The 26,740-nt window shown below is 47.5% G+C and overlaps 1 protein-coding gene across 1 annotated transcript in view; it reads left to right on the forward strand.

Annotated features, from left to right (window-relative positions):
* LOC140421238 (phosphatidylinositol 3,4,5-trisphosphate 5-phosphatase 2A-like) overlaps nt 1-26,740 on the forward strand; it is a 189,888-nt gene that overhangs the window by 16,596 nt on the left and 146,552 nt on the right. Inside the window, exon 2 of the mRNA XM_072505798.1 lies at nt 5,126-5,304. Within this exon, the coding sequence (XP_072361899.1) occupies nt 5,162-5,304 (143 nt within the window). The 5' untranslated portion in view covers nt 5,126-5,161. The remainder of the gene's footprint in view (nt 1-5,125; nt 5,305-26,740) is intronic.

The following is a 26,740-nucleotide window of genomic DNA, read 5'->3' on the forward strand; positions in this document are numbered from 1 at the left end:
ATTGCTGCACGTCATGACGTCACGACGTTCGTTGCGCCACTGCGCATGCGCAGTGCGATCTTGCGGTGGGCGCGCCTGCGCAGTGCGTCCCTCGTTGTGGCCGTTATTTTTGGCGCGCACCTGCGCGGGAGACCGCGAAAAGCGCGGGAAGCGGCCGCTGTCGTCCGGGCCGTGGGGCGGGAAGAAATCGACGGCCTGGATGCGTTCAACGTCGTGGGCGGCCTGGCTTGCCGATTCGACGGCTGGGGACCCCCTCCGTGCCAACTCGGACGCCTGAAATCGGGCAAAACGGCAGGTAGCATTTTCATGGAGGACACAGGCTTCCACAGCAGACGCTAAGGTGAGGCTCTTTATTTTAAGAAGCTGCTGGCGTAGGCCACTAGAGGCAACGCCAAAAACAATCTGGTCCCTGATCATGGACTCTGTAGTGGTGCCGTAACCGCAGGACTGCGCTAGAATCCGGAGGTGCGTCAAAAAGGGTTGAAAAAGCTCCTCCTTACCTTGCAGGCGTTGCTGAAAGATGTATCTTTCGAAAGTTTCGTTTACTTCAGTTTGAAAGTGCTGGTCCAGTTTGAGGATGACCGTGTCATATTTGGCCTGGTTTTCGCCTTCTTCGAACACCAGTGAATTAAAGACATCGTTTGGGTGGGGGCCTGCGTAGAAGAGGAGCATTGCAATCTTCGAATCATCCGAGGCATTCTGTTTTTCGGTGGCACGGATGTACAGGTCAAATCGCTGCCTGTAGAGCTTCCAGTTGGTGCCTAGGTTCCCCGTGACTTGCATCGGCTGCGGTTTGCCGGTGTGGTCCATGTCCAGAATGGCAGGTTGGTAGGCAGGTATCGATCCACTCCTGTACCATGTGGTGTTGGGTGTTCTGACACACAGATGAGCCAACACAGTTGCATATGGTACAACGCTTCTTTATTTAAACTCACTATTTACAACTTGGTCTTTGCACTCTGCACGTGGGGGGCTCCCTGCTTGTGGTGTTTCAACAGCTCTTTCTTGTTTCCTTCTCCCCAGACCTACTGACCTCCAGGTGTCGTGCTCGTGCTTTTTATGTGGTTGGTGTTCTTGTCTGTGATTGGTTGTGGTGTTGTGTACTCTGATTTGCCTGTTAGTGTGTCCATCATGATGTGTGTGTTTGAATATCATGACAGTGGGAAGTTGTGCTTGGAGTCCGAGGAGATAGGAGAGGTGCTAAATGAATATTTTTCATCAGTACTCACACAGGAAAAAGACAATGTTGTTGAGGAGAATACTGAGATTCAGGCTACTAGACTAGAAGGGCTTGAGGTTCATAAGGAGGAGGTGTTAGCAATTCTGGAAAGTGTGAAAATAGATAAGTCCCCTGGGCCGGATGGAATTTATCCTAGGATTCTCTGGGAAGCTAGGGAGGAGATTGCTGAGCCGTTGGCTTTGATCTTTAAGTCTTCTTTGTCTACAGGAATAGTGCCAGAAGACTGGAGGATAGCAAATGTTGTCCCCTTGTTCAAGAAGGGGAGTAGAGACAACCCCGGTAACTATAGACCAGTGAGCCTTACTTCTGATGTGGGCAAAACCTTGGAAAGGTTTAAAGAGATAGGATGTATAATCATCTGGAAAGGAATAATTTGATTAGAGATAGTCAACACGGTTTTGTGAAGGGTAGGTCATGCCTCACAAACCTTATTGAGTTCTTTGAGAAGGTGACCAAGCAGGTGGATGAGGGTAAAGCAGTTGATGTGGTGTATATGGATTTCAGTAAAGCGTTTGATAAGGTTCCCCACGGTAGACTAATGCAGAAAATACGGAGGCATGGGATTCAGGATGATTTAGCAGTTTAGATCAGAAATTGGCTAGCTGGAAGAAGACAAAGGGTGGTGGTTGATGGGAAATGTTCAGACTGGAGTCCAGTTACTAGTGGTGTACCACAAGGATCTGATTTGGGGCCACTGCTGTTTGTCATTTTTATAAATGACCTGGAGAAGGGCGTAGAAGGATGGGTGAGTAAATTTGCAGATGACACTAAAGTCGGTGGAGTTGTAGACAGTGCGGAAGGATGTTACAAGTTACAGAGGGACATCGATAAGCTGCAGCGCTGGGCTGAGAGGTGGCAAATGGAGTTTAATGCAGAAAAGTGTGAGGTGATTCATTTTGGAAGGAATAACAGGAAGACAGAGTACTGGGCCAATGGTAAGATTCTTGGCAGTGTGGATGAGCAGAGAGATCTCGGTGTCCATGTACATAGATCCCTGAAAGTTGCCACCCAGGTTGAGAGGGTTGTTAAGAAGGCGTATGGTGTGTCAGCTTTTATTGGTAGAGGGATTGAGTTTCGGAGCCATGAGGTCATGTTGCAGCTGTACAAAACTCTGGTGCGGCTGCATTTGGAGTATTGCGTGCAATTCTGGTCGCCGCATTGTAGGAAGGATGTGGAAGCATTGGAAAGGGTGCAGTGGAGATTTACCAGAATGTTGCCTGGTATGGAGGGAAGATCTTATGAGGAAAGGCTGGTTGAGTTGAGGCTGTTTTTGTTAGAGAGAAGAAGGTTAAGAGATGACTTAATTGAGGCATACAAGATGATCAGAGGATTGGATAGGGTGGACAGTGAGAGCCTTTTTCCTCGGATGGTGATGTCTAGCACGAGGGGACATAGCTTTAAATTGAGGGGAGATAGATATAGGACAGATGTCAGAGGTAGGTTCTTTACTCAGAGAGTAGTAAGGGCGTGGAATGCCCTGCCTGCAACAGTAGTGGACTCGCAAACACTAAGGGCATTCAAATGGTCATTGGATAGACATATGGACGATAAGGGAATAGTGTAGATGGGCTTTAGAGTGGTTTCACAGGTCAGCACAACATCGAGGGCCGAAGGGCCTGTACTGCACTGTAATGTTCTATGTTCTATGTTCAATTACTTGCATGTTTACTTTTCATAATTTATGGAGCACCCCCAAATCCCTCTGCTTTGCAGCTTTAGGCAGTCTTTCTCCATTTAAATAGTATTTAGCTCCTTTATTCTTCCTATCAAAGTGCATTATCTCACATTTTCTTATATTGTATTCCATCTGCCAAATTTCTGTCCCCTCACCTAACCTGTCTACGTCCCTCTGTAGACTCTTTGGCCGCGATCTAATGGCCACGCTGCACCGGAAAAGCAGCTCGCCATGGCGTAGCGTGACCGATGAAAGCCGGGAGACCCCGCTACCGGGATTCAATGCAATCTCGCGAGACGTTGCGATGTAAATCACGCCCATTGTGAGCGGATCACTTTTTGGCAAATCTGCATATTAAAGCGAGACAGCTAGCCTCATTCTAATGTGCAGATTCCCGAGGTGCCTGAGGCTATGGGATCCATCCCCCAGGTCGGTCAGGGATCGGTTCGTGGGCCTTGGAGTTCAGGACATCTTTTTTAAATGATACTACAAAAGGCTATGTGCGGCCTCGGCCACGCATTCCCCGTTCAGCTCCCTGATGCAACAAGAGTCACGTTGAATGGCCGTGTATTTCTCAGTACTTTGAGTGCCAGGAAATACACAGCTAAACGCGCTCGATAGGGGACTTTGTTCCCTTTTGGGGGAATCGCGCCCTTTGTGTCATCCTCACCACTTGTCTTCCCACCTATCTTTGTGTCATCCATAAACTTGCCAAAAATACATTCACTTAATTTACTGGTCTCAACACACCTGACTTGGTGACGCAATGAGGCTGTTGAATCTCTTGAGATTCATGACGTTTGAAGCTCCGCACGAGATTCATCCAAACCTCGTGAGACGTCAGGATTCGGATCTTGCACTCGCTGGGTGAGTTTTAGATATGCATATTTAAATGGTCCCAATGGCTCATTTAAATACGTCTGCGCCAGATTATCCCAGCACCTGGGAACTAATGGCCTTCCCAGCAAGACCTGGACCAGGCACCGTTTAGCACTGGTCCACACACACGTGGTGTAACGACGCCTGGGGGTTTCCCAAACCATTGGAGACTCCTGGGTGGTCAGGGGCAGGGCAGGTTGGCCCCCTGGCTCTCCCTCTGGCACCTGGGCACCTTGGCACTCAAAGGGTTCCCAGGTGGTACTGCCAGTCTAGCAGGGGCACTGCCAGGGTGCTAGGGTGGCAGTGCCAGGGTGCCCAACAGCCAGGGTGGTACTGCCAAGTGTCAAGGCCTGAGGTGGCCATGTCCATGAAAAGTGGGATGCGGGGATTATGAATGTTGGTGTGGGTGAAGGGCGTCTATGAAGGGGCTTCATAAAGGTTGGGGCTAGTTAAGGGTGGGGGTCCTGAAAGAGGGAGGGGGCCTGAAATAGGGGGTGGAGGCCCGAAAGTGGGGAGACCTGAAAAGGGGGAGGTCCTCAACGACCCCATAGCAGGGTATCCTCACTTGGGGGGGGAGTATGTGTGGGGTAATGCCTATTTCTGCGGGGAGGTGACATTGCCCATGGGTAGAGGGTGTGGGGGACTCTCAAGCTCACTTAGAGATTGGGGCACCTTTCAAAATGGCAGCCCAATCTCTAAGAAACCGGTCTGTGTGGCGGGTTCAGCTCACCAGTGATGAAAAACTTTCTCAGTGTGGGCTTGACTGGGCAGAGATTCCCAAAGGCCCAAGTGTGAATAGTTGAATGGTTGAATAGCGGTGTGGATCTCACCCAAAAAGCTGGCGAAAAATACCCCACCAAACCCTCCCAAAATAACACTCGGAAATATTTTGGTTGAATTTCGCCCACTGTAAATAATTGTGACACTCCACTAGTTACATTTGGCATTCTGAAAATGTCCCTCTTATCCCAACTTTTTATCTTCTATCAGTTAGCCAATCCTCTAGATTTTGTGCTCAAATCTCAGAAATATTGCTTTCTGACTCAGAGGCAAAAGTGTCATTACTAAGCCAATTGGGTGAATTCTCCGCCGGAGAGATTCTCCGTTCCACTGGCAGCACACCCCCACCTCTGAGTTTCCCGTTGGCAAGGGGTGGCCACAATGGGAAATTCCATTGGCTGGTGCCGGGAATGGAGATTCCCACTGCCGGCAACGGTGGGCCGCCAAGAAGTGGCGAGGTGGAGAATTCACCCCAATGATAGCATTGCATAGATGTTTCTGGCACCTTCGTCGATTTCTTCCTCTTCATGCTGGCTATTTTCTTTTTACAGGGCCTCATCGATCGGTTTGCATTGGGTGTGGACAGAATGGCTGTGGCAAGTCCGCCATGGTATCATTTGGACATCAGCCGAGCCCAAGCTGAGGAGCTGCTAGCCAAAGCCGGAATGGATGGGAGTTTCCTGGTGAGGGGCAGTGAGTCAGTAACTGGAGCATATGCACTTTGTCTGCTGTAAGTATCCATTAATGTTTATGGAAGGACCAAGGGTGATATAGGAAACTTTCAAAACAAATATTCTGATAGTTTGTCATCCAATTTGGGGTTCAAGCAGAAAATGTTCAGAATTATGGTGAGAGTGGGCCTTACCAGATGTGATATTTTATTCTGTTAAAGATGGGAGAGGGATGGGCAAACTGTACTTCTTTCCCCTCGTCCAATGTTCGTATGCAGAAGGCGTTTATAACTATTTTTCAAGTATGTTGTGATGTGTTTTCCTAAACCTTGGCTTGTGTGATTCAATTTACTAATAGCTCACAGCAACTTGTGTTATTATTAACTCAGAAGGTTAGTTTATTTCACATTCAAAATCCCGTAGTAGCAATGTCCCACTCCACCACACGTGCACGAACACCCACACACACACACAAAAGGGGATAGAAAAAAGAGTTTTACAACTATGGATAGAAATAGTACAAGAACCACTGAAATGAATATTCGTTCATGTAATTTCCCAAGTCTGAGAAGTCAAAATCCAGAGAGTATTTCCTCATGACAGAGTTCAGACCCGACAAGTTTCTGTTTGGAGACGACAACATGAAAACCTTTGAATCGTATAATGCTGTATCACAATGGGCTTTCTGTTCTTGGAATGTTTGGCAAGTGTTGATCAGAGACTTTTAAAATCAAGCAGGATTCAATGAGTTGAGAGATAGTTCCAAACCAAGTTGCTGGAGACATTCAGTTGAAATTGAAAGAGCAGTTTGAGGATTTCTCAGTTTACAAAGGCCGATAGAGATTTCAAAATGGTAACTCGAGTCACATGACCTTCTTTCTCCACCGTGACTTCAAAAGGAATGTTTACCCAGTGTTTGGAATTGGTTTTGATTTCAGGACTGATCATGTCCCAGTCATTTTCTGTTGAAAGAGTTACCATCCGAATTGCGGGTCTGGTGATGGGAAGTCATTATATAGACAGATCTTCTGACTCAGCTAGAAGGGTAAACCTATTAGATGCAAATGATGTCATTTTGTCCCCTCAAGTGTCCCCTATTGAAATTGACCTGGCCAGTCACAGGTGCAAGATGCGTCTGTTAGCTCCTCTACAGGCATAACATGATTCAATCTGCGAGTTCCCTGGTTTTGTGCTTACAAGCAGTCTGCACAGTGAGGTGGGAGATCCCATAGGCTGAGAGAGGAATTATTTTGCTCTTCTAACTGCAATTAGTAGCTTCCATAACAAAGGGCCAATCCTGTGGTCATGTGACCTGTGGAAGCCATCCTTTTGGTATGCCAGAGAATCCATTTATAGAACATTCCCCGTTCTGATGAAGAGTGATCCAGATTCTAAACATTGGCTCTATTCTCTCTCCACAGATGTTGTCAGACCCGCTGAGATTTTCTCGCATTTTCTGTTTTTCTTTCAGATTCCAGCATCCACAATAATTTGATTTTATCATAGTACATTTAAATAGCTCTTTGAATATGCATTTTCGGATTTTTGCCTGAGTCCCTCAGCTTGGGAGAGTCTTTTCTCCCACTGGCACAGCGTGAGACCAGCAGAAGCCACTGCTGATCTCCATCAATGGAGACAGGATGTGATGACCACACCAGGGGGCTCAGAGGGCATTGGAGACATTGGGTGGTTGGGGATAGGCAGGGCAGTGCCCTTGCATGTCCCCCTGGTGTTGAAATCCTTCCAACCTGGTTGGCACTGCCAGCGTGCCAGGTTGGCACTGTCAGGGGGCCATGGGACACTGCCAAGAGGCAGGGCTTGATAGGGGCCATGGTGGTGAAAGGGGACATTGTGAAGAGGCTTGGAGGGGGTCCTTAAGAGGGGGGCCTGAAAAGAGTAGAGGCCTCGAACCAGTGGGGGGCCTTCGGTGATCCCGTTGTGGGTGTCACTCACTTTGGGAGGGGGTGGGGGGGGATGACGGTGGATTCTGGTACCAGCGATTGGGGTGATAGGGGCCCGTGTCCTGTGAGTGTGGGTGAGGGGGATCTCTGCCTGCGAGTAGGGAGCATGGAGGGGGGATCTGTAGGGTTGCCTGGCCGGCGTCTTTAGATCCTGCACATCTCTTTCTCAGCGGAAATCTCCCCAAGCTCAAAAAAAAACAATTAAGTGTGGGTGGATTGCGATCTGGTTCGCACTGACTCACCTGATGGGAATCTCACCACTTGTCCTGCTGGGGACAACACTTCGAAATTCTCTGGGTGAATTTATTGGATTTATTTCCATGTCATCGGGATCCAGCAGTTGTCTTTAATTTGTCTTGAAATGTGAGGATAACAGAAGTAACTAACAAATGCAGATGGAAATTTTAACGGAAAAGGCGGTGAGCATGATCACTGGATTCATGATAGAAGACGATCTTTATGAATCTCATGAAGGAACTAAATGCATTTTTCAAATAAATGGGTTCCTAAAAAAACTTCAGGAGGATTCTTGGATAGATGGGTGAGATGAATCGAAGAGTTCATGCCTGAGACTGTAACTCTGACTGCGTAGAAAGTTGATTGGAGGAAGTTGATTGAATCTGATAGAATCTGATGCAAGGACAAATCTGCTTACAGTATTCCAAGGTCTTCAGCATATACAGCAATATCATTTTGCTTCTCTAATCTATTTTTCTGGAGATAAAACCAAGCATTTTGTTTGCCTTCTCCTGAAATTTTAACTTCGGTGGGAGGTATGAAGCGGGCACTGGTGAATTGTCTGCCTCTTATAATAATCTTTATTATTAACAAGTAGGCTTACATTAACACTACAATGAAGTTACTGTGAAAATCCCCTAGTCACCACACTCCGGCGCCTGCTCGGGTACACAGACGGAGAATTCAGAATGTTCAATTCGCCTAACAAGCACGTTTTTCTGGACTTGCGGGAGGGAACCGGAGCACCCGGAGGAAACCCACGCAGACACAGGGAGAACGTGCAGACTCTACACAGACAGTGACCCAAGTGGGATTCGAACCCGGGACCCTGGTGCTGTGAAGCGACAGTGCTAACCACTGTGCTACCATGCTACCCTTATGCACCCCCTCCCCCCTTCGAATTTCCTTTCCAATGAACCTCATAGATAAATATTGACCGAGGTCCAAAAATTGGTCATTTGTCCTCAGTGATAAGAGTTAGGCTGGCACAGAAGAACATAAAAAATAATAGTCAGAGTAGGCCATTCGACCTCTCGCACCAACTCAGCCATTCGACCCCTCGAGCTCAACCATTCAGTAAGATCACAGCTAAAGTTATACATCAACTCCAATTTCCCGCACTTGCCCCATATAACTTGATTCACTGAATTTAAAAAAAATGTTTTTCTGGGACGTAAGCACCTCTCATAAGTCCAGTATTTGTTGCCCATCCCAGTTCCCCTTGACAAGGTGATACAGGACTGTCTTATTGACCAACCACAGTTGTACAAACACAATAGGAGTAGAAGTAGGCTCCTCGAGCCAGCTCCGCCATTGAATAAGATCATGGCTGATCTGTTTGTGTTTAGCATTCCACATTCCCACCCATCGACAAAAACCTTTGATTTCCTTACCTAACAAGAATCTATCTACCTCCATTAATCAATGACCCTGCCTCCACTGCCTTCTGCGGCAGAGAGTTCCAAAGTCACACAACCCTGAGTGACTCTCCTCATCTCTAGCATGCCCCTTAAGTTTAAAACAGTGCCCCCTAATTCTTGATTCACCCACAAGATGAAACATCCTTTCCACATCCACCTTGTCAAGATCATTCAGGATTTCATCAAGTCATCCCTCACTCTTCTAAACTTTAGTGGAAACAAGCCCAGCCTTTCCAACCTAACCTCATAAGACAACTAACCCATGCCACGTATCAATTTAGTAAGCCTTGTCTGAATCTCCTTTACAACCTTCCTTAAGTGGAGTGGCTTCAACGGGAAATCCCATTGACAAGCAGTGGGAATAGAGAATGCCACCGCCAGCGAATGGCGCGCTGCCAAGAACCTGGTGGCTGGAAAGCCAGAGAATCCGGCCGAGGTCTCTACAAACCTCTCCTCCATGGGAGAACCCGAGGACTGTCACTACCACTTTCTGGGGCCTACTGGAACCTTTCTCATGGCAGTCTTGGGAAGCGGGGAATTTTACTTGGGATCCGGGCTGGACAAGCTGCCTTCCAACGACCAATTCGCATGTGGAAAAGGAGAAACCAGCGATAGTTCTGGGAGGGAAAAATAAATAGTGGTCGGACAGTGATGTGACAGTAGGCCTCAATTCAACATTTCCCTTCAATCTTCACTGTTATCCTGCCCAGTTTTGAGGTTGGATGGCGAAGAAAAATCACAGCCATTATGTACAAGCCATGCACTCTCTGTACATGAGGATGGCCAGTTGTTGACCTCCAAGACATTTGTTTAATTAACATATTTGGATGCATTGAAGCTCCAGAAAACTTTCTGTCAACATTTACGTTTAAATAACGGAATACATCATCATGATTTCAATTGCACCACGTCTGAACCAAATGAGCTGTGTCCATTGAACCAGTACGTTTTAATTATTGTGAAATGCAATGTGTAATTTAAACAGAAAAATTATATATTTGATGCAAGGTTTCTGAGTTTCATTTTTGTCTGTTTGTTTGAATCTCATTAAAATCGTCACTGTGAATTTGAAGCGATATTCTTTAATTCACAAACTGCCAACAAAGAGAGCAAAGCTGCAATTTTCACAGACAAACCATTTTGCAAAGTGAAAAGAACACTTATTATTGGAATAAAGGTGCTTAAACTGTTTCCGTATTATCCTCAAAATGCAAAGAAGCACTCAACATATAATTTTAATCAAAGTATGAATACTTTGCTTCTGCAGACCACATCTACGCACAATTGGTAGCACCTCCGATAGATGGCTTGCCCCGAGCCTTCAAAACTATTTGCCTGGATACCTCCAACCAATTGCCTCTCCATTAACAATACAACGGTTTGCCTTCATACTTTTGAATCCCATCTCTCCCGGTTTTCTTTTATTAATTTCCAAGATGTGGGTGTTGCATTTATTTCTATCCCTTATTGCACTTGCAAACGTGGCGGTGAGTCACATTTTTGACAACTTAACGAACCGATGCCATCTCAGAGGACAGATCCACGTACTGTGGACCTAGAGCCATATATCGGCCAAGCCAAATAAGGACGGCACATGGGCTGCAGTGGTTCAAGAAGGTGTCTCTCCACCACCTTCTCAAGGGCATTTAGGGATTGCTGGCCTAACCAGCCATGCCCTCAACCTGTGATAGAACTTTAATATTTTTCTTTCAATTCCTAAGTCCAGAACCTTTGTGTGCAAGGATCTAAACATCTTAGAAACATTGAAAATAGGAGCAGGACAAGGCCAGTCAGCCCTTTGAGCCTGCTCCACCATTCGTTATGATCATGGCTGATCATCCAACTCAATCGCCAAATCCCCCCTCCCCCCATATCCTTTGATCCCCTTTGCCTCAAGTCTTGCCAGCCACAAATATATCCCAAGACAGATGTATGAAACTAGATGCAAATCCTTTTCTGAATAGTTGTTTTGTTTACAGAACACAGCATTGCAAATGTCTGCTTCCTACCTATTAACTACTAACCAAGTGTGTCAGCAGTTTCCTTTTATACTCGTTTGGTTGAAGCCAATTAACTATAGGAAATACTAATTAGCAAATTAAACTAAGTTGATAGTGACTTGAAGGTGAACTATATCAAAAGGACAAAACCAACATATCAGGCTGAATCAAAATGACATTGTGGGAGCCGATGATGCACTCCAGACCCAGTGGGCAAATTAAAATATCGGGCGGGATTCTCGACCCCCCGCCGGGTCGGAGAATCGCCGGAGGTCGGCGTGAATCCCGCCCCCGCCGTCTTCCAAACCCCTTTCCCACTGGCCGGTGGGGCGCAAGCCACTCCGGGGCGGGCCTAGCCCCTGAAGGTGTGGAGGATTCCGCACCTTTGGGGCGGCCCGACGCCGGAGTGGTTCACGCTACTCTGTCCCGCCGGAGTTGCCCGCCCCGCTGATTACGGCAGAATCCCGTCCATCATTTTGGGGGTTGAGAAACTCTCCAACCCCTGAGGTGCCCACCAGTTGCAGAAGGCCTCAAGTGTGTCAGTTGACACCGTGTATTCCATCTCCAGATTTACCCAGGCATGAACGTGGCCATGGAAGTTTCCCTTTATAAGTGCTCTAAGTACTCAATTAAACATTGCACATCACTTGTGTATTTTAATATAATTTACGGCTGCATTTGCTGCCAATGTGGTGCATGCGCAGTTGGACCACTTTACTCAGTGACGTAATTTCCAGCGACGGCGATCCGAATCAAAACCAAAAAGAAATTAAATCGACCGCCAGCTTAAAAAAAAAGCTTGCAGTCTAACAGAAACAAATTTCCACAAAAAAATCTTGACACAGAAAGGTAGATGTGGGCAAAAAGCTAGGTACCCCTTTTCCCGCGATCTCCAACTTAATTCACTGCAACAGGCTTGTCACAGCAGTTATGTACACATCCCACGCCATTTCGGGTTTTTTCTGCTCTTTGCTTATGCAATCGGGAAGGGGAAACAAATTTATCTGATTGTTTTAACATTCTCCTCACCTCTTTCACGCAAGTTTTTTTTAAAGACGGGTTTCACTAGCATTGGGTCTTTGGCCAACGATCTCACCAGTCTTTCTGAGAATGCGTGGACAAGTGCACAAGTGCAGATGGGTATCTGTGTCCACCTTGTTTGGCCATTTTGCACTAGCAAGAGACACAGTGAATTAGCATACATTGAGCAGTCAGTCCAGCTCCATGTGGGATACCACTCACTACATCTTGCCAGCTTGAGAAACTGTCTTAAACCCCAGCTCTGGTCCCTCTGCCCCTCCTTGCAAAAAATCTTTCTATTCATGTGGTTGCACTCTCTTTAGTTTAGCATGCCACCATCTACAGGTCTCTGTTGTGGTACTTTATCGGATTAATTTTCAAGAGCCGTTTAAACCACACCCATTGCATTTCTGATACCTATCCTCTGTTGTGACGTCTTCAGGTTCTTCTTCTAAGGCTCCTTTGAAAATCCCTATTGTCTAGCCCCAATATACTCGCGTTTCTGGTTTCTTGCACCCCTAGACTGTCGCACAAGCTGAGATCAGCAAACAACGTACAATGCAAAGATTGAAACTCAGCCACACAGCCGATGACTGAGCATGGTTCAAAGGGCTGTGGAGAACCTTACATTAAGAATTGTTTGGTTTGTTCCTATGGAAGAGTACCGGCAAAGGTTCGACTGTTAGAAACATTTTTCTTCTGTTTGATTTTGTAAACCCATTCCGATAAATCAAGATTCTAGTTTCTCAAATTCTCTGTGACCGAGGCAAAGGTTTGATTTTGGATTCAAGAACCACCACTGTTGTGGGAAAATAGTGAGCTTCTGTGAGTCAACTGAACTACCTTCTTTGGGAAATTGTAAACTGAAACTCCAGCTGTCTGACCAGAGTATTGTCATGCCAGGTCTCCACTGGAGAAGGTATTGTGACCTAGTTTTAAACACTCTGCATGGCATTTAACAGCGATTCTTTTTTGGGCCTAATACTTCCTGTATATGACAAAGATTGCCAGCACCGATAACACTTTGCATTTCCTCAAACAATCGCGAGCAATAGCTCCCATTTGCTAATTTCCTCGTTGCCATTTTGACTAACAGACACATTTTCTTTCTTCCCCCCCCAAAAATAAAGATGCCGTTCAGTCTTATCGCAACCCGGTGTGTTTTAGAATCAATTAATTAATTTGGAGTTGTAATCCACGTTGTTGCGTTGGCAAACAAGGCAGCCAATTTGCACTCAGTAAGGTCCCATAGAGAGCAAGTGAATAGATGAAACTGAAGCAAGGCAGAAATATTGACCAGTACACTGGTGGAACTCTACTCTTCTTGGAATAATGTCTTTGGATCTTTTACATCTCGGGTTTCAGTTAAGACAAGGGTTTCAGTTTAGCACATCATCTCAGCGAAAGCATCTCCAACAATATTCCATGTTCCTATTTGTCTATCGTCTATGGGGGTGAAAGTGCTCTCATCCAAGCTGTGCGGATACTTTGGAGCACAAAACAAATAAAGTGACTGCAAGTATTTTACTCACACTTAAATGGAAAGGATGTGGTCATTTTAAAATATGTTGAATGTTGCTTCCACTTAACTGTTTCCACGCTGGCTACCCAAGTTGTTATATCTTTGCTTAAAGTTTCCATTACTCATGCTATTGGTTAGTACTGAAATCTTTTACTTTGCAATCATTTTTGATGTGAACTTTAAAAAGAAGCTAGCAAGAGAAACAAAACCACCCTTTTTCAAGATTATTCATTAGTGTCGAAATGGTATTTTTGCAAATGCTTCAGCTCTTCAATATACACGTGCAGTTCTAATTCTTAACTGACAAGAGCAATGTTAAATGAGAGTGAGAAGTGTATACTAAAGCAACTGCCAAGCTGTGTTTTAGGGACATTTATATCCTTTCTCCTTGCATGTATTTTGCAGAGTGCATTTGGTTTAAATTACAGTTGAATTTATTTTCTAAAACCACAATCATATTCTGTTGGAAGGGAATGAACAATAAATTGTACCAAACTGGCTGGTAACTGGATTAGAAGCATTAGATAAAATCAGTCCCTTGCACGCATGGTGTATACCTCAGCTAACCTTTGTGGATTAACCGTTCTAACTCGGGTTCTGAGCTGCAGCTTAAGAGGGCATCTGAGTGGGATCCACTGTACACTGCAGAGCCACAGGGGCAAGGCAGCGGGCCCAAGCTGGATTTTGGATCACCTTGTTTTAATCAATGGAAAGTGTGATTAGCAGCACAATTTAATCAGCTACCACTGGCTGTTGTTTACAAATAACAGTACTTAAAAACTTTTGTTCCATTGTAGCAATGATAGCAGCAATAATGCGGTGATGGCATGCCTCTTGGAATAGGCTGTTGTTCTGAGAGCTTAACCTGACTGATTCTTCCAAATAGAGTAATGATCCCATAAAGTTTACATTTTTCTTTTTCCCTCTGGATTTCGGGTGCATACGACAACAATTTGCAGTGAGATGAAAAAAAGAGACAATGGCCTCAATTCTTCCAAGAAATTTCGAAGGGCTGGATTCTTCCTAGGGTCTGGTTTAGCACACTGGGCTAAATCGCTGGCTTTTAAAGCAGACCAAGGCAGGCCAGCAGCACGGTTCAATTCCCGTACCAGCCTCCCCAAACAGGCGCCGGAATGTGGCGACTAGGGGCTTTTCACAGTAATTTCATTCAAGCCTACTTGTGACAATAAGCGATTTTCATTTTCATTTCATTTCATTTTCATTTCCGCACCGCCCGCTGTAAGGTCGACACGGGTGAGGGGGCAGAAAATGGAAAAGTCCATTGACCTCAGGCGGGATTCTCTGGTCGCCGGGCGGGCGCGGTCAGAGTATCCCGCCCTAAATGTGGTCTTTGGAGGGAATCACGGTGCAATACTTGATGGGTTGGTCGGTGTGATCCAGATCACTATCCAACCACACTTCAACATTTTTTTGAGGTTGGGATTATTTGCGCCGTGAATGAGGTGCGCGGGACCCAAAGACGGCAACAAGCCGGTTTCTCCTAAGTGAGCGACACCCGCTATGGGGTCGCCAAATGTCCCCTCTGCCTTCCGGCTCCCCCTGAACCTTGGCAGTGCCAACCTGGTACTGCCCTTAGCACCTTGGAAGTGCCAGATTGACGCTGCCAGGGTGAATGCCAGGGCACTTTCCAGCTATGTCCCTGACACTGTTGGAAGGAGCATGTGATTAGGGATAGTGTATTGAGATGGATAGAAAACTGGTTGGCAGACAGGAAACAAAGAGGAGGACTAAATGGGTCTTTTTCAAAGTGACAGGCAGTGACTTGTGGGGTACCGCAGGAATCAATACTGGGACCCCAGCTATTCACAATATATATAAATGATTTTGATGAGGGAACGAATTGTAATATCTCCAAATTTGCAGATGACAGAAAGCTGGGTGGGAGCGTGAGCTATGAGGAGGATACAGAGATCGTTTAGTGTGACTTGGACAAGTTGAATGAGTGGGCAAATGTATGGCAGATGCAGTATAATTTAGATAAATGTAGGTTGTCCATTTTGGCCACAAAAACGGAAAGCAGATTATTACCTGAATGGCCATAAATTAGGAGAGGGGAATGTGCAACAAGGCCTTGGTATCCTCGTACACCAGTCACTGAAGGTAAGCATGCAGGTGGGCAGTAAAGAAAGGAAATGGTATGCTGGCCTTCATAGCAAGAGGATTCAAGCACAGGAACAGAGATGTCTTGTTGCAATCATACAGAGTCCTGTAGAGGCCACACCTGGAATATGGTGTGCAGTTTTGTTCTTCTTAAGAATAATAATCTTTATTGTCACAAGTAGGCCTACATTAACACTGTAATGAAATTACTGTGAAAAGCCCTGAGTCGCCAAATTCCTGCTCAGGTACACACAGGGAGAATTCAGGATGTCCAAATTACCTAACAGCACGTCCTTCAGGACTTGTGGGAGGAAACCGGAGCACCCGGAGGAAACCCACGCAGACACGAGGAGATCGTACAGACTCCACACAGACAATGACCCAAGCCTGGAATTGAACCTGGGACACTGGAGCTGTTAAGGAACAGTGCTAACCACTGTGTCGCCCACATCTGTGGAAGAATATTCTTGGGAGTGCAGCAAAGGTTTGTCAGACTGATTCCTGGGATGTCAAGAATGACGTATGAGGCGCGATTGAGTCGGTTAGGATTGTATTCACTGGAGTTCAGAAGAATGAGGGGGTCTCATAGAAACCTATAAAATTCTAGCAGGACTAGACACGGTAGATGCAAGAAGAACATCCCAGTGGTGGGGGGGGGTCCGGAACCAGTGGTCACAATCTGAGGATATGTGGAGGACTATTTTGGACTGAGCTAAGGAGAAATTTCTTCACCCAGAGAGTGGTCGGCATGCGCAATTTACTACCACAAAAGGTAGTTGAGGCAAAACTCTTTGGCCGCTACTTTTTTTGATAAATTTAGATTACCCTATTAATTTTTTCCAAATAAGGGGCAATTTAGCGTGGCCAATCCACCTACCCTGCACATCTTTGGGTTGTGGGGACGAAACCGACGCAAACACGGAGAATGTGCAAACTCCACAAGGCCAGTGACCCAGAGCCGGGATCGAACATGGGACCTCGGCGCCGTGAGGCAGCAATGTGAACCACTGCGTCACCGTGCTGCCCAGACAGGCGCTGGTTTCGGCGTCATCGGGACGCGTGCTGATTGCAGTTGCAATGCCGTTGTATGACATCAGCCGGCCCACCCATGATGCTCCGCCTCCGATGGGTCGAGTTCCCGAAGGTGCGGGCCACATTTGGTTCTAGCGGTCGGGAGCCTGTTGTGGCGGTTGCAGGGAGACAGAGAGGGCGTGCAGTCAGTGTTCAGCGCTGCCACACCCGGCCGAGATCCGTACCGCTGGCCAGGCGGCCTTCTGCCAGGGCTGGGGGGTGTACTGGGGGCTGGCCAGGAGGTGGGCTGTGGGGTTGGGGTAGGCGGGGACGCAGTCCTGCATGGCTGGAGCCATTTTGGGCAGCATGACTGGTGTGTGTATGAGGGGTGTAGGCGTACGCGCAGCTACAGCTTGTCAGCCCTGTGCATGTGCAGCACAGCACCCGGCGATTCTTCGACCATTTTATGCGTGTTTCGTGGGTGTTTCACGTGGCGCCGGTGCTAGCCCCTCACACGTACTGGAATCGATGAGGATTTTGCGGCAATCTTCCCGCCGTGAAACACCGCGGATCCTCCGTTGGCGTCGGCACTCAGCCTCAGGAATGGAGAATCTAGCCCTTTGCTTTCAACAAGCGGTTAGATTATAGGACTTGGGGGGGGGGGGGGGGGAAGGGGATCAAAGGACATGGAGGTGAAAGCGGGGGTCAGGCTATTGAGTTGAATGATCAGCCATGATCATAATGAATGGCGGAGCAGGGTTGAAGGGCCGAATGGCCTCCTCCTATTTTCTATGGTACAAGTTTCATTCAGGGGCTTCAATGATCTCTGAGCCCGCCGGCGTTGTCGTCAGGTCTGGTCTCCGTTCCTGGAGACCGGTAGCAATTCCTGGTGACTTTACATTGCGTTGGCGGTGGGAGAATTGAAGGGGTCCTGTGAATTTGGATGATTTAAATATATTAATCTGGTTCATGCCCTTGCTGAGGGTGAAGCAGATTACATTGCAGGCCGGGCGCGGGGAAACTTTCTAAATGAGTTCTCCGCAGTGCAGAGCATGTCATGGCCCTCTCATGTGTGTCTCCAGCCATAATGCAATTTGTGCACGCACGAGATGGGCCCTCATCAGGGGCGTCATTCTCCGACCCCCCGCCGGGTCGGAGAATGGCCGTAGGCCGCCATGAATCCCGCCCCCGCCCCCGCCGAAGGCTCCGGTACCGGAGATTGGGTGGGGGCGGGAATCGGGCCGTGCCGGTTGGCGGGACCCCCCGCTGGATTCTCCGGCCCGAATGGGCCGAAGTCCCGCCCAGAAATTGCCTGTCCCGCCGGCGTAAATCAAACCTGGTATTCACCGGCGGGACCAGGCGGCGTGGGCGGGCTCCGGGGTCCTGGGGGGGGGGGCGGGGCTATCTGACCCCGGGGGGTGCCCCCACGGTGGCCTGGCCCGCGATCGGGGCCCACCGATCCGCGGGCGGGCCTGTGCCGTGGGGGCACTCTTTCCCTTCCGCCTCCGCTACGGCCTCCACCATGGCAGAGGCGGAAGAGACTCTCCCCACTGCGCATGCGCGGGAAACTGACAGCGGCCGCTGACGCTCCCGCGCATGCGCCGGGAAACTGTCAGCGGCCGCTGACGCTCCCGCGCATGCGCTGCATTTCCGCGCCAGCTGGCGGGGCAACAAACGCCATTTCCACCAGCTGGCGGGGCGGAAATCCCTCCGGCGTCGGCCTAGCCCCAACATTGAGCCCCAACATTCCGCACCTTTGGGCCGGCGCGATGCCCGTCTGATTGGCGCCGTGTTTGGCGCCAGTCGGTGGACATCGCGCCGTTGGGGGAGAATTTCGCCCCAGATCATTCAGAAGAATGCAATGTTAGGGAAATCAACAAATATATATGGGCAACACGGGGGAAAAGCACTGTTGCTTCACAGCGCCAGGGTCCCGCGTTCAATTCCCGCTTGGGTCACTGTCCGTGCGGAGTCTGCATGTTCTCCCCGTCTCCGTGTGGGTTTTCTCCAGGTGCTCCAGTTTTCACCCACAATTCCCGAAAGAACTGCTTGTTAGGTGAATTGAACATTCTGACTTCTCCCTCTGTGTACCCGAACAGGCGCCGGAGTGTGGCGCCTATGGGATTTACACAGTAACTTCTTTGCAGTTTTAATGTAAGCCTACTTGTGACAATAATAAAGATTATTATTATGAGTAGGGAGTGCAGATTGGTTGGCTAGTGAACTCTAATTTGCAGAGACGTTGCCATGGGGAGTACACTAGTTGACGGTGAATGAAAGTTACCAGCCAAGCATTGTTCGAAATTTAAACCAGGATGCGTGATTCTGATTGGTCAGGACGTTGCCCTGAGGAATGAACCAGCGAATGCCTGTCATCTATTTTGTTGAGCTAAAACAGGTGCAGTGTGTGCACATGTTCTTTCTGTCTGCAAAGAACATGGCCCAGTGCATTAATATATGGAGCTTCAAGTATATGCAAATATGCCACACTGTGAGCTCAACTGACAATGTTAAATTGGTTATCAGCATAATTCTTAGCACACTGAGGATTATTTAGCAAATGTTGCCCAATCACAGAATCACACACAATGCCTGTTGCATTCTCCATGACAACGCTTCGACCAATCTAAGTCCACTTTCCAAACAATCAGCAGTCTCTTTCCAAGGAAATTTGGCATGTCACCTACGACTCTCACCAACTTTTACAGATGCACCATAGATACATTATTTCTGGTTGTATCACAGCTTGGTATGGATCCTGCTCTGCCCAAGACCGCAGGAAACTACAAAAGGTCGTGAATGTAGCCCAATCCATCACGCAAACCAGCCTCCCATCCATCGACTCGGTCTACAATTCCCGCTGCCTCGGAAAGGCAGCCAGCATAATTAAGGACCCCACGCACCCCGGACATACTCTCTTCCACCTTCTTCCGTCAGGAAAATGTTACCAACGTTTGAGGTCACGTACCAACCGACTCAAGAACAGCTTCTTCCCTACTGCCATCAGACTTTTGAATGGACCTACCTTGTATTAAGTTGATCTTTTCCCTACACCTTGTTATAACTGTAACATTATATTCTGCAGTCTCTCCTTCCTTCCCTATGTACGGTATGCATTGTTTGTACAGCATGCAAGAAACAATACTCTTCACTGTATACTAATACATGTGACAATAATAAATCATATCAAATCAAATCAAACATACCATCTGAAATTGTTGATTTCCTTTATATTGCATTCTTGCCAATACTCTGATGAGTGAAAGATCAAAAATTTGGACAAAAACATTCTCTTTTTTTCAGAAATCCTCAAGTTCTGTCGTGCCAAATGACATGGAGGTAAAAGGGGTGGAGGAGTTGCATTACTGGTCAGAGAGGATATCACAGCTGTGCTGAAGGAGGGCACTATGGAGGACTCGAGCAGTGAGGCGAAAAGGGCAGAGCTCAGCAATAGGAAGGGTGCGGTAACAATGTTGGGGCTGTACTACAGACCTCCCAACAGCGAGCGTGAGATAGAGGTACAAATATGTAAACAGATTATGGAAAGATGTAGGAGCAACAGGGTGGTGGTGATAGGAGATTTTAATTTTCCCAACATTGACTGGGATACACTTAGTGTCAGAGGTTTAGATGGAGCAGAATTTGTAAGGAGCATCCAGGAGGGTTTTCTAGAGCAGTACTCGGGAAGGGGCCATACTGGACCTGGTGTTGGGGAATGAGCCCGGCCAGGTGGTTGAAGTTTCAGTAGGGGATTACTTTTGGAGTAGTGATCACAATTTCGTAAGTTTTAGAATACACATGGACAAAGACAAGAGTGGTCCTAAAGGAAGAGTGCTAAACTGGGGGAAGGCCAACTATACAAAAATTCGGCAGGAGCTGGGGAATGTGGATTGGGAGCAGCTGTTTGAAGGTAAATCCACATTTGATATGTGGGAGGCTTTTAAAGAGAGGTTGATTAGAGTGCAGGACAGATATGTCCCTGTGAAAATGAGGGATAGAAATGGCAAGATTAGGCAACCATGGATGACAGGTGAAATTGTGAGACTAGCTAAGAGGAAAAAGGAAGCATACATAAGGTCTAGGCGACTGAAGACAGACGAAGCTTTGGAAGAATATCCAGAATGTAGGACCAATCTGAAACGAGGAATCAAGAGGGCTAAAAGGGGTCATGAAATATCTTCAGCAAACAGGGTTAAGGAAAATCCCAAAGCCATTTATTCATATATAAGGAGCAAGAGGGTAACTAGAAAAAGGGTTGGCCCACTCAAGGGCAAAGGAGGAAAGTTATGCGTGGAGTCAGAGAAAATGGGTGAGATTCTTAACGAGTACTTTGCATCGGTATTCACCGAGGAGAGGGACATGACGGATGTTGAGGTTAGGGATAGATGTTTGATTACTCTAAGTCAAGTCGGCATAAGGAGGGAGGATGTGTTGGGTATTCTAAAAGGCATTAAGGTGGACAGGTCTCCAGGTCCAGATGGGATCTATCCCAGGTTACTGAGGGAAGTGAGAGAGGAAATAGCTGGGGCCTTAACAGATATCTTTACAGCATCCTTGAACACGGGTGAGGTACCGGAGGACTGGAGAATTGCTAATGTTGTCCACTTGTTAAAGAAGGGTAGCAGGGATAATGCAGATAATTATAGACCGGTGAGCCTGACGTCAGTGGTGGGAAGCTGCTGGAGAAGATACTGAGGGATAGGATCTATTCCCATTTGGAAGAAAATGGGCTTATCAGCTTATCAGTGATAGGCAACATGGTTTTGTGCAGGGAAGGTCATGTCTTACCAACTTAATAAAATTCTTTGAGGAAGTGACAACGTTGATTAATGAGGGAAGGGCTGTAGATGTCATATACATGGACTTCAGTAAGGCGTTTGATAAGGTTCCCCATGGTAGGCTGATGGAGAAAGTGAAGTCTCATGGGGTCCAGGGTGTACTAGCTAGCTGGATAAAAAACTGGCTGGGCAACAGGAGGCAGAGAGTAGTAGTGGAAGGGAGTTTCTCAAAATGGAGAACTGTGACCAGTGGTGTTCCACAGGGATCCGTGCTGGGACCACTGTTGTTTGTGATATACATAAATGATCTGGAGGAAGGTATAGGTGGTCTGATTAGCAAGTTTGCAGATGACACTAAGATTGGTGGAGTAGCAGATAGTGAAAGGGACTGTCAGAGAATACAACAGAATATAGATAAATTGGAGAATTGGGCGGAGAAATGGCAGATGGAGTTCAATCCGGGCGAATGAGAGATGATGCATTTTGGAAGATCCAATTCAAGAGCGAACTATACGATAAATGAAAAAACCCTGGGGAAAATTGATGTACAGAGAGATCTGGGTGTTCAGGTCCATTGTATCCTGCCGGTCGATAGAGCGGTCAAGGAGGCATACGGCATGCTTTCCTTCAGCGGAAGGGGTATTGAGTACAAAAGTTGGCAGGTCATGTTACAGTTGTATAAGACTTTGGTTCGGCCACATACTGCGTACAGTTCTGGTCGCCACATTACCAAAAGGATGTGGATGCTTTGGAGAGGGTGCAGAGGAGGTTCACAAGGATGTTGCCTGGTATGGAGGGCGCTAGCTATGAAGAGAGGTTGAGTAGATTCGGATTGTTTTCATTAGAAAGACGAAGGTTGAGGGGGGACCTTGGTCTACAAAATCATGAGAGGTATAGCAAGGTGGATAGCAAGAAACTTTTTCCCAGAGTGGGGAGTGGGGAGAGTTATAGAACAAAGAGATCTAGGAGTACAGGTTCATAGCTCCTTGAAGGTGGAGTCGCAGGTGGACAGGGTGGTGAAGAAGGCTTTCGGCATGCTTGGTTTCATTGGTCAGAACATTGAATACAGGAGTTGGGACGTCTTGTTGAAGTTGTACAAGACATTGGTACGGCCACACTTGGAATACTGTGTGCAGTTCTGTTCAGCCTATTATAGAAAGGATATTATTGAACTAGAAAGAGTGCAGAAAAGATTTACTAGGATGTTACCGGGACTTGATGGTTTGAGTTATAAGGAGAGGCTGGATAGACTGGGACTTTTTTCCCTGGAGCGTAGGAGGCTTAGGGGTGATCTTATAGAGGTCTATAAAATAATGAGGGGCATAGATAAGGTAGATAGTCAACATCTTTTCCCAAAGGTAGGGGAGTCTAAAACTTGAGGGCATAGGTTTAAGGTGAGAGGGGAGAGATTCAGAAGGGCCCAGAGGGGCAACTTCTTCACTCAGAGGGTAGTGAGTGTCTGTAATGTGCTGCCAGAGGTAGTAGTAGAGGCGGGTACAATTGTGTCTTTTAAAAAGCATTTAGATAGTTACATGGGCAAGATGGGTATAGAGGGTTATGGGCCAAGTGCGGGCAACTGGGACTAGCTTAATGGTAAACACTGGGCGGCATGGACTAGTTGGGCCGAAGGGCCTGTTTCCATGCTTTAAACTTCTATGATTCTATGAGTGGGGGACTCACTAGGTCACGAGTTCAAGGTGAGAGGGGAAAAGTTTCAGGGAGATGTACGTGGAAAGTTCTTTACTCAGTGGGCGCCTGGAACGCATTGCCGGAGAAGGTGATAGAGGCGGGCACGATAGCGTCATTTAAGATGTATCTAGACAGATACATGAATGGGCAGGGAGCAGAGGGATACATATCCTTAGAAAATGGGCGACAGTTTTAGATAGAGGATCTGGATTGGTGCAGGCTTGGAGGGCCGAAGGGCCTGTTCCTGTGCTGTAATTTTTCTTTGTTCTTTGTTTTTACTTCTAATTAAAGGTCCCAAAGAACCTAATTGGAACATTATCAAACAAACTTTGTAACTAAGCCAATTAAAGGGAAGGGGTATGTTTTAAGGGACACCTTCAATGAAGAGCAAGAAACAAAGAGGTTTAGTGGCTGATTTAGATTTTTTTATCCTTTCACAGTGAGTGTCGCTGTTTAGGCCAGCAATTTTGTTGCTCATCCCTAATTGTCCTTGAGAAGGTGGTGGTGAACCACCTTCTTTAACCATTTCAGCCCATGTGGACTAGGTACGCCCAGAGAGCTGTTCGGGAGGGAACTCCAGAATTTTGACACAGTGAAGGAACACAATTTAATACCAAATCAGGATGGGGTGTGGTTTAGAGCTGAACTTGCAGGTGGTACTGTTTCCATGCATCTGCTGTCTTTGTCCTTCTAAGTTGTAGGTGCTGTTGAAGGCCCCTTGATGAGAAGCTGCAGTGGATCTTGTGGTCCGTACTCACTGCTGTCACTGTGTGCCAGTGGTGAAGGGTTTGAATGGCTCAGATGGTGAATGGGGTGCTAATCAAGCGGGGCTGCTTGGTCCTGGATGGTGTTGAGCTTCTTGGTCCTGGATGGTGTTGAGCTTCTTGAGTGTTGTTGGAACTGCATTTATCCAGGCAAGTGGAAAGTATTCCATCATACTCCTAAATGGTGCCTTGCAAATTGTGGGCAGGCTTTGAGGAGTCAGGAGGTGAATTACTCACTACAGGAATCTGAGCCTCTGACCACTTTTTTCGCCACAACATTTATATGGCTAGTCCTGTTCAGTTCCTGGTCAGTGGTAATGCCCAGGATGTTGATAGTGGGGGATTCGGATATGATTAATGCCATCAAATGTCAAGTGTCTTGTTGGAGATGGCCATTACCTGACACTTGTGTGGTGCAAATGTTACTTGTCACTTATTAACCCAAGCCTGATTTTTATCTAGGTCTTGCTCCATTGGAGCAGACACTGCTTCATTATCTGAGGAATTGCGGATGTTGCTGTACATTGTGCAATCATCAGTGAACATCCCCACTTCCGACCTTATGATGGAAGGACGGTCATTGATAAAGCAGCTGAAGATGGTTGGTCCTGCGGCACGAGTCCTGAGTAGCACCCACAGTGATGCCCTGGGCCTCATATGATTGACCTCCAACAACCACCATATTTCTCTTTGTACTAAGTGTAACTCCAACCAATGGAGTGATGTCGCCCTGAAACCCATTGACTCCAGTTTTGCTGGGCCTCCTGGACGCCATACTAGGTCAGATGCTGCCTTGATACTCGGTCAGATGCTGCCTTGATGTCAAAGGGCAGTCACTCTCACCTCACTGTTTGCATTCAGCAGTTTTGACCATGTTTGGACTGAGGCTATAATTTGGTCAGGAGCTGAGTGACCCTGGCGGAACCCAAACTGAGTGTCAATTGCTGAGTAAGTGCGCTTGATATTACTGTCGACCACCCCTTCCCTCATTTTACCGATGATGGTGTGGTGACTGTCGGAAATTGTGATATATTGGGGTGGATTCTGCATTGTCTGATACTGGTATTGGCTTTCCTGATCGGGCTGAAAAATGGGGTAAGCCCCAGGCACCAAACCCATTGCGATGCTCCGAACCCCGCCAGCAGCGACAGCGAGCGACACGTCCCATGTTAGCGGCACCATGCAAAGCTGTGATTTGTGTGCATTTAATCAGATTAATGGGCTGGAAGCCCGATTCTCAACCGCCCCCCACCGATGCTTCACCCTCCAAAGTCGGGAGACATGTTGCCGTGATTTGGTGCAAGGGTTTACAAGCGGGACCCAGGTGTCATGGCTGTTGAAAGCAAGGGGGAAAGCAAACCCTTTGAAACTTTTGGGCCTGCTCGGGGGTGTAAACCTGGACCTCAGCGTGTTGCGGGAAATGACTTGAAACTTTTGGGCCTGCTCGGGGGTGTAAACCTGGACCTCAGCGTGTTGCGGGAAATGACTTGGTGGCAAGTGCATGGACTTGGGGTGTCCCCTTGGAATCCGCGTGGTCTGTCTGAGACCCCCATTTCTGCAATAATTACATTTAAACCCAACCCACCCCTTAGCAGCAACTTACAGGCTCCTAGCTGTTGAGACTGCTGTCTGCTCACAGAAGCCAGATGTTGGCACAGCCCCACAGCAGAGGAAGCAGGGGATTAGCAGAGCTCACCCCAAACAAAGGACACATGCACTGGAGCCACTGGAACCCTCACTGGATCACAGCCCCTCTCAGAGTAAAAGCCTCACTAGTGACACTATCAGCCAGGATTACAAGCTACCTCCAAGCCATGTCTGTCCACAGCACCCCTGACCCCATCCATCTCATCCCTTCCAGGAAACTTTACCAGTTGTCTGTCACAAGCTGTGTGTAAAACCCAGGCTCCACAGCACACTGCAGCTAAGCTCCCAGCAAACACACACATCCCTCGCTCACTCCATCTGTTGGTCCGGCCCGCACATCAGTCTCTTAGCTTCGAACCGCTTTCTTGCACAGTATGAACGTCTCCACCATACAGCCAGTTGCCACATTTCTGACGGGTGAGCACAAGGCTAACCCAGTGAGCAGACCCAAAGTAGACCGCACTGGGAAAAACAGGACAGAGGCTAAAGAGCCTATTACTGACACAGTTTGCGGCAGATGCCGGTACCCCAGTTTGTCGGGGTGGGTGGTGAGAATCGAGGATCCCCGCATCAGAGGCCGGGTATCAGTCACTGGTCAGGACAGGGATGCTGTGCGGACTACAAAATCTTGAAGGGGCCGAGGGAGGGAGGATGTTATGGGAGAGGGTGGCCGATTATGGCTCATTCACTGGGGATGATGTCATACAAGATCACACTGCTGCTCACAAATCCTGCCACCTTTCAGTGAGGGTATGAACATGTGGGACCTTCAGGTGCTGTGGGCACCCTGCCTCCACCCATGGCCCACCTAACCTGCACATCTTTGCACTGAACTTAGTGGGATACAGATTATGTTTTGAATGGGAGGAGCCAAGTCTGACTGTAGTTTCGCAGTTTTATACAGGATTCTAAGTTGAACAGCAATTTTAGAAAATGCTGCTAGGACAAGGCAGAAATTTATTGGACCTAGTTCTGAAAGGGTCTCTCTGTCTCCAAAGGTCTCGACACAGCTAACCAAATCATCATAATAATAATAATATTTATTAGTGTCACAAGTAGGGTTACATTAACATTGCAATGAAGTGACTGTGAAAATCCACTAGTTGTCACACTCCGGCACCTGTTCGGGTACACTGAGGGAGAATTCAGAATGTCCAATTCACCTAACAACACATCTTTCGGGGCTTGTGGGAGGAAACCGGAGAGCTCGGAAAAAACCCACGCAGACACGGGGAGAATGTGCAGACTCCGCACAGACAGTGACCCAAGCTGGGAATCGAACCAAGGTTCCTGGCACAGTGAAGCAACAGTCCAGCCACTGTGC

The sequence above is a fragment of the Scyliorhinus torazame genome, chromosome 5 (assembly GCF_047496885.1).
Source record: "Scyliorhinus torazame isolate Kashiwa2021f chromosome 5, sScyTor2.1, whole genome shotgun sequence".
In the NCBI taxonomy this organism is placed as follows: domain Eukaryota; kingdom Metazoa; phylum Chordata; class Chondrichthyes; order Carcharhiniformes; family Scyliorhinidae; genus Scyliorhinus; species Scyliorhinus torazame.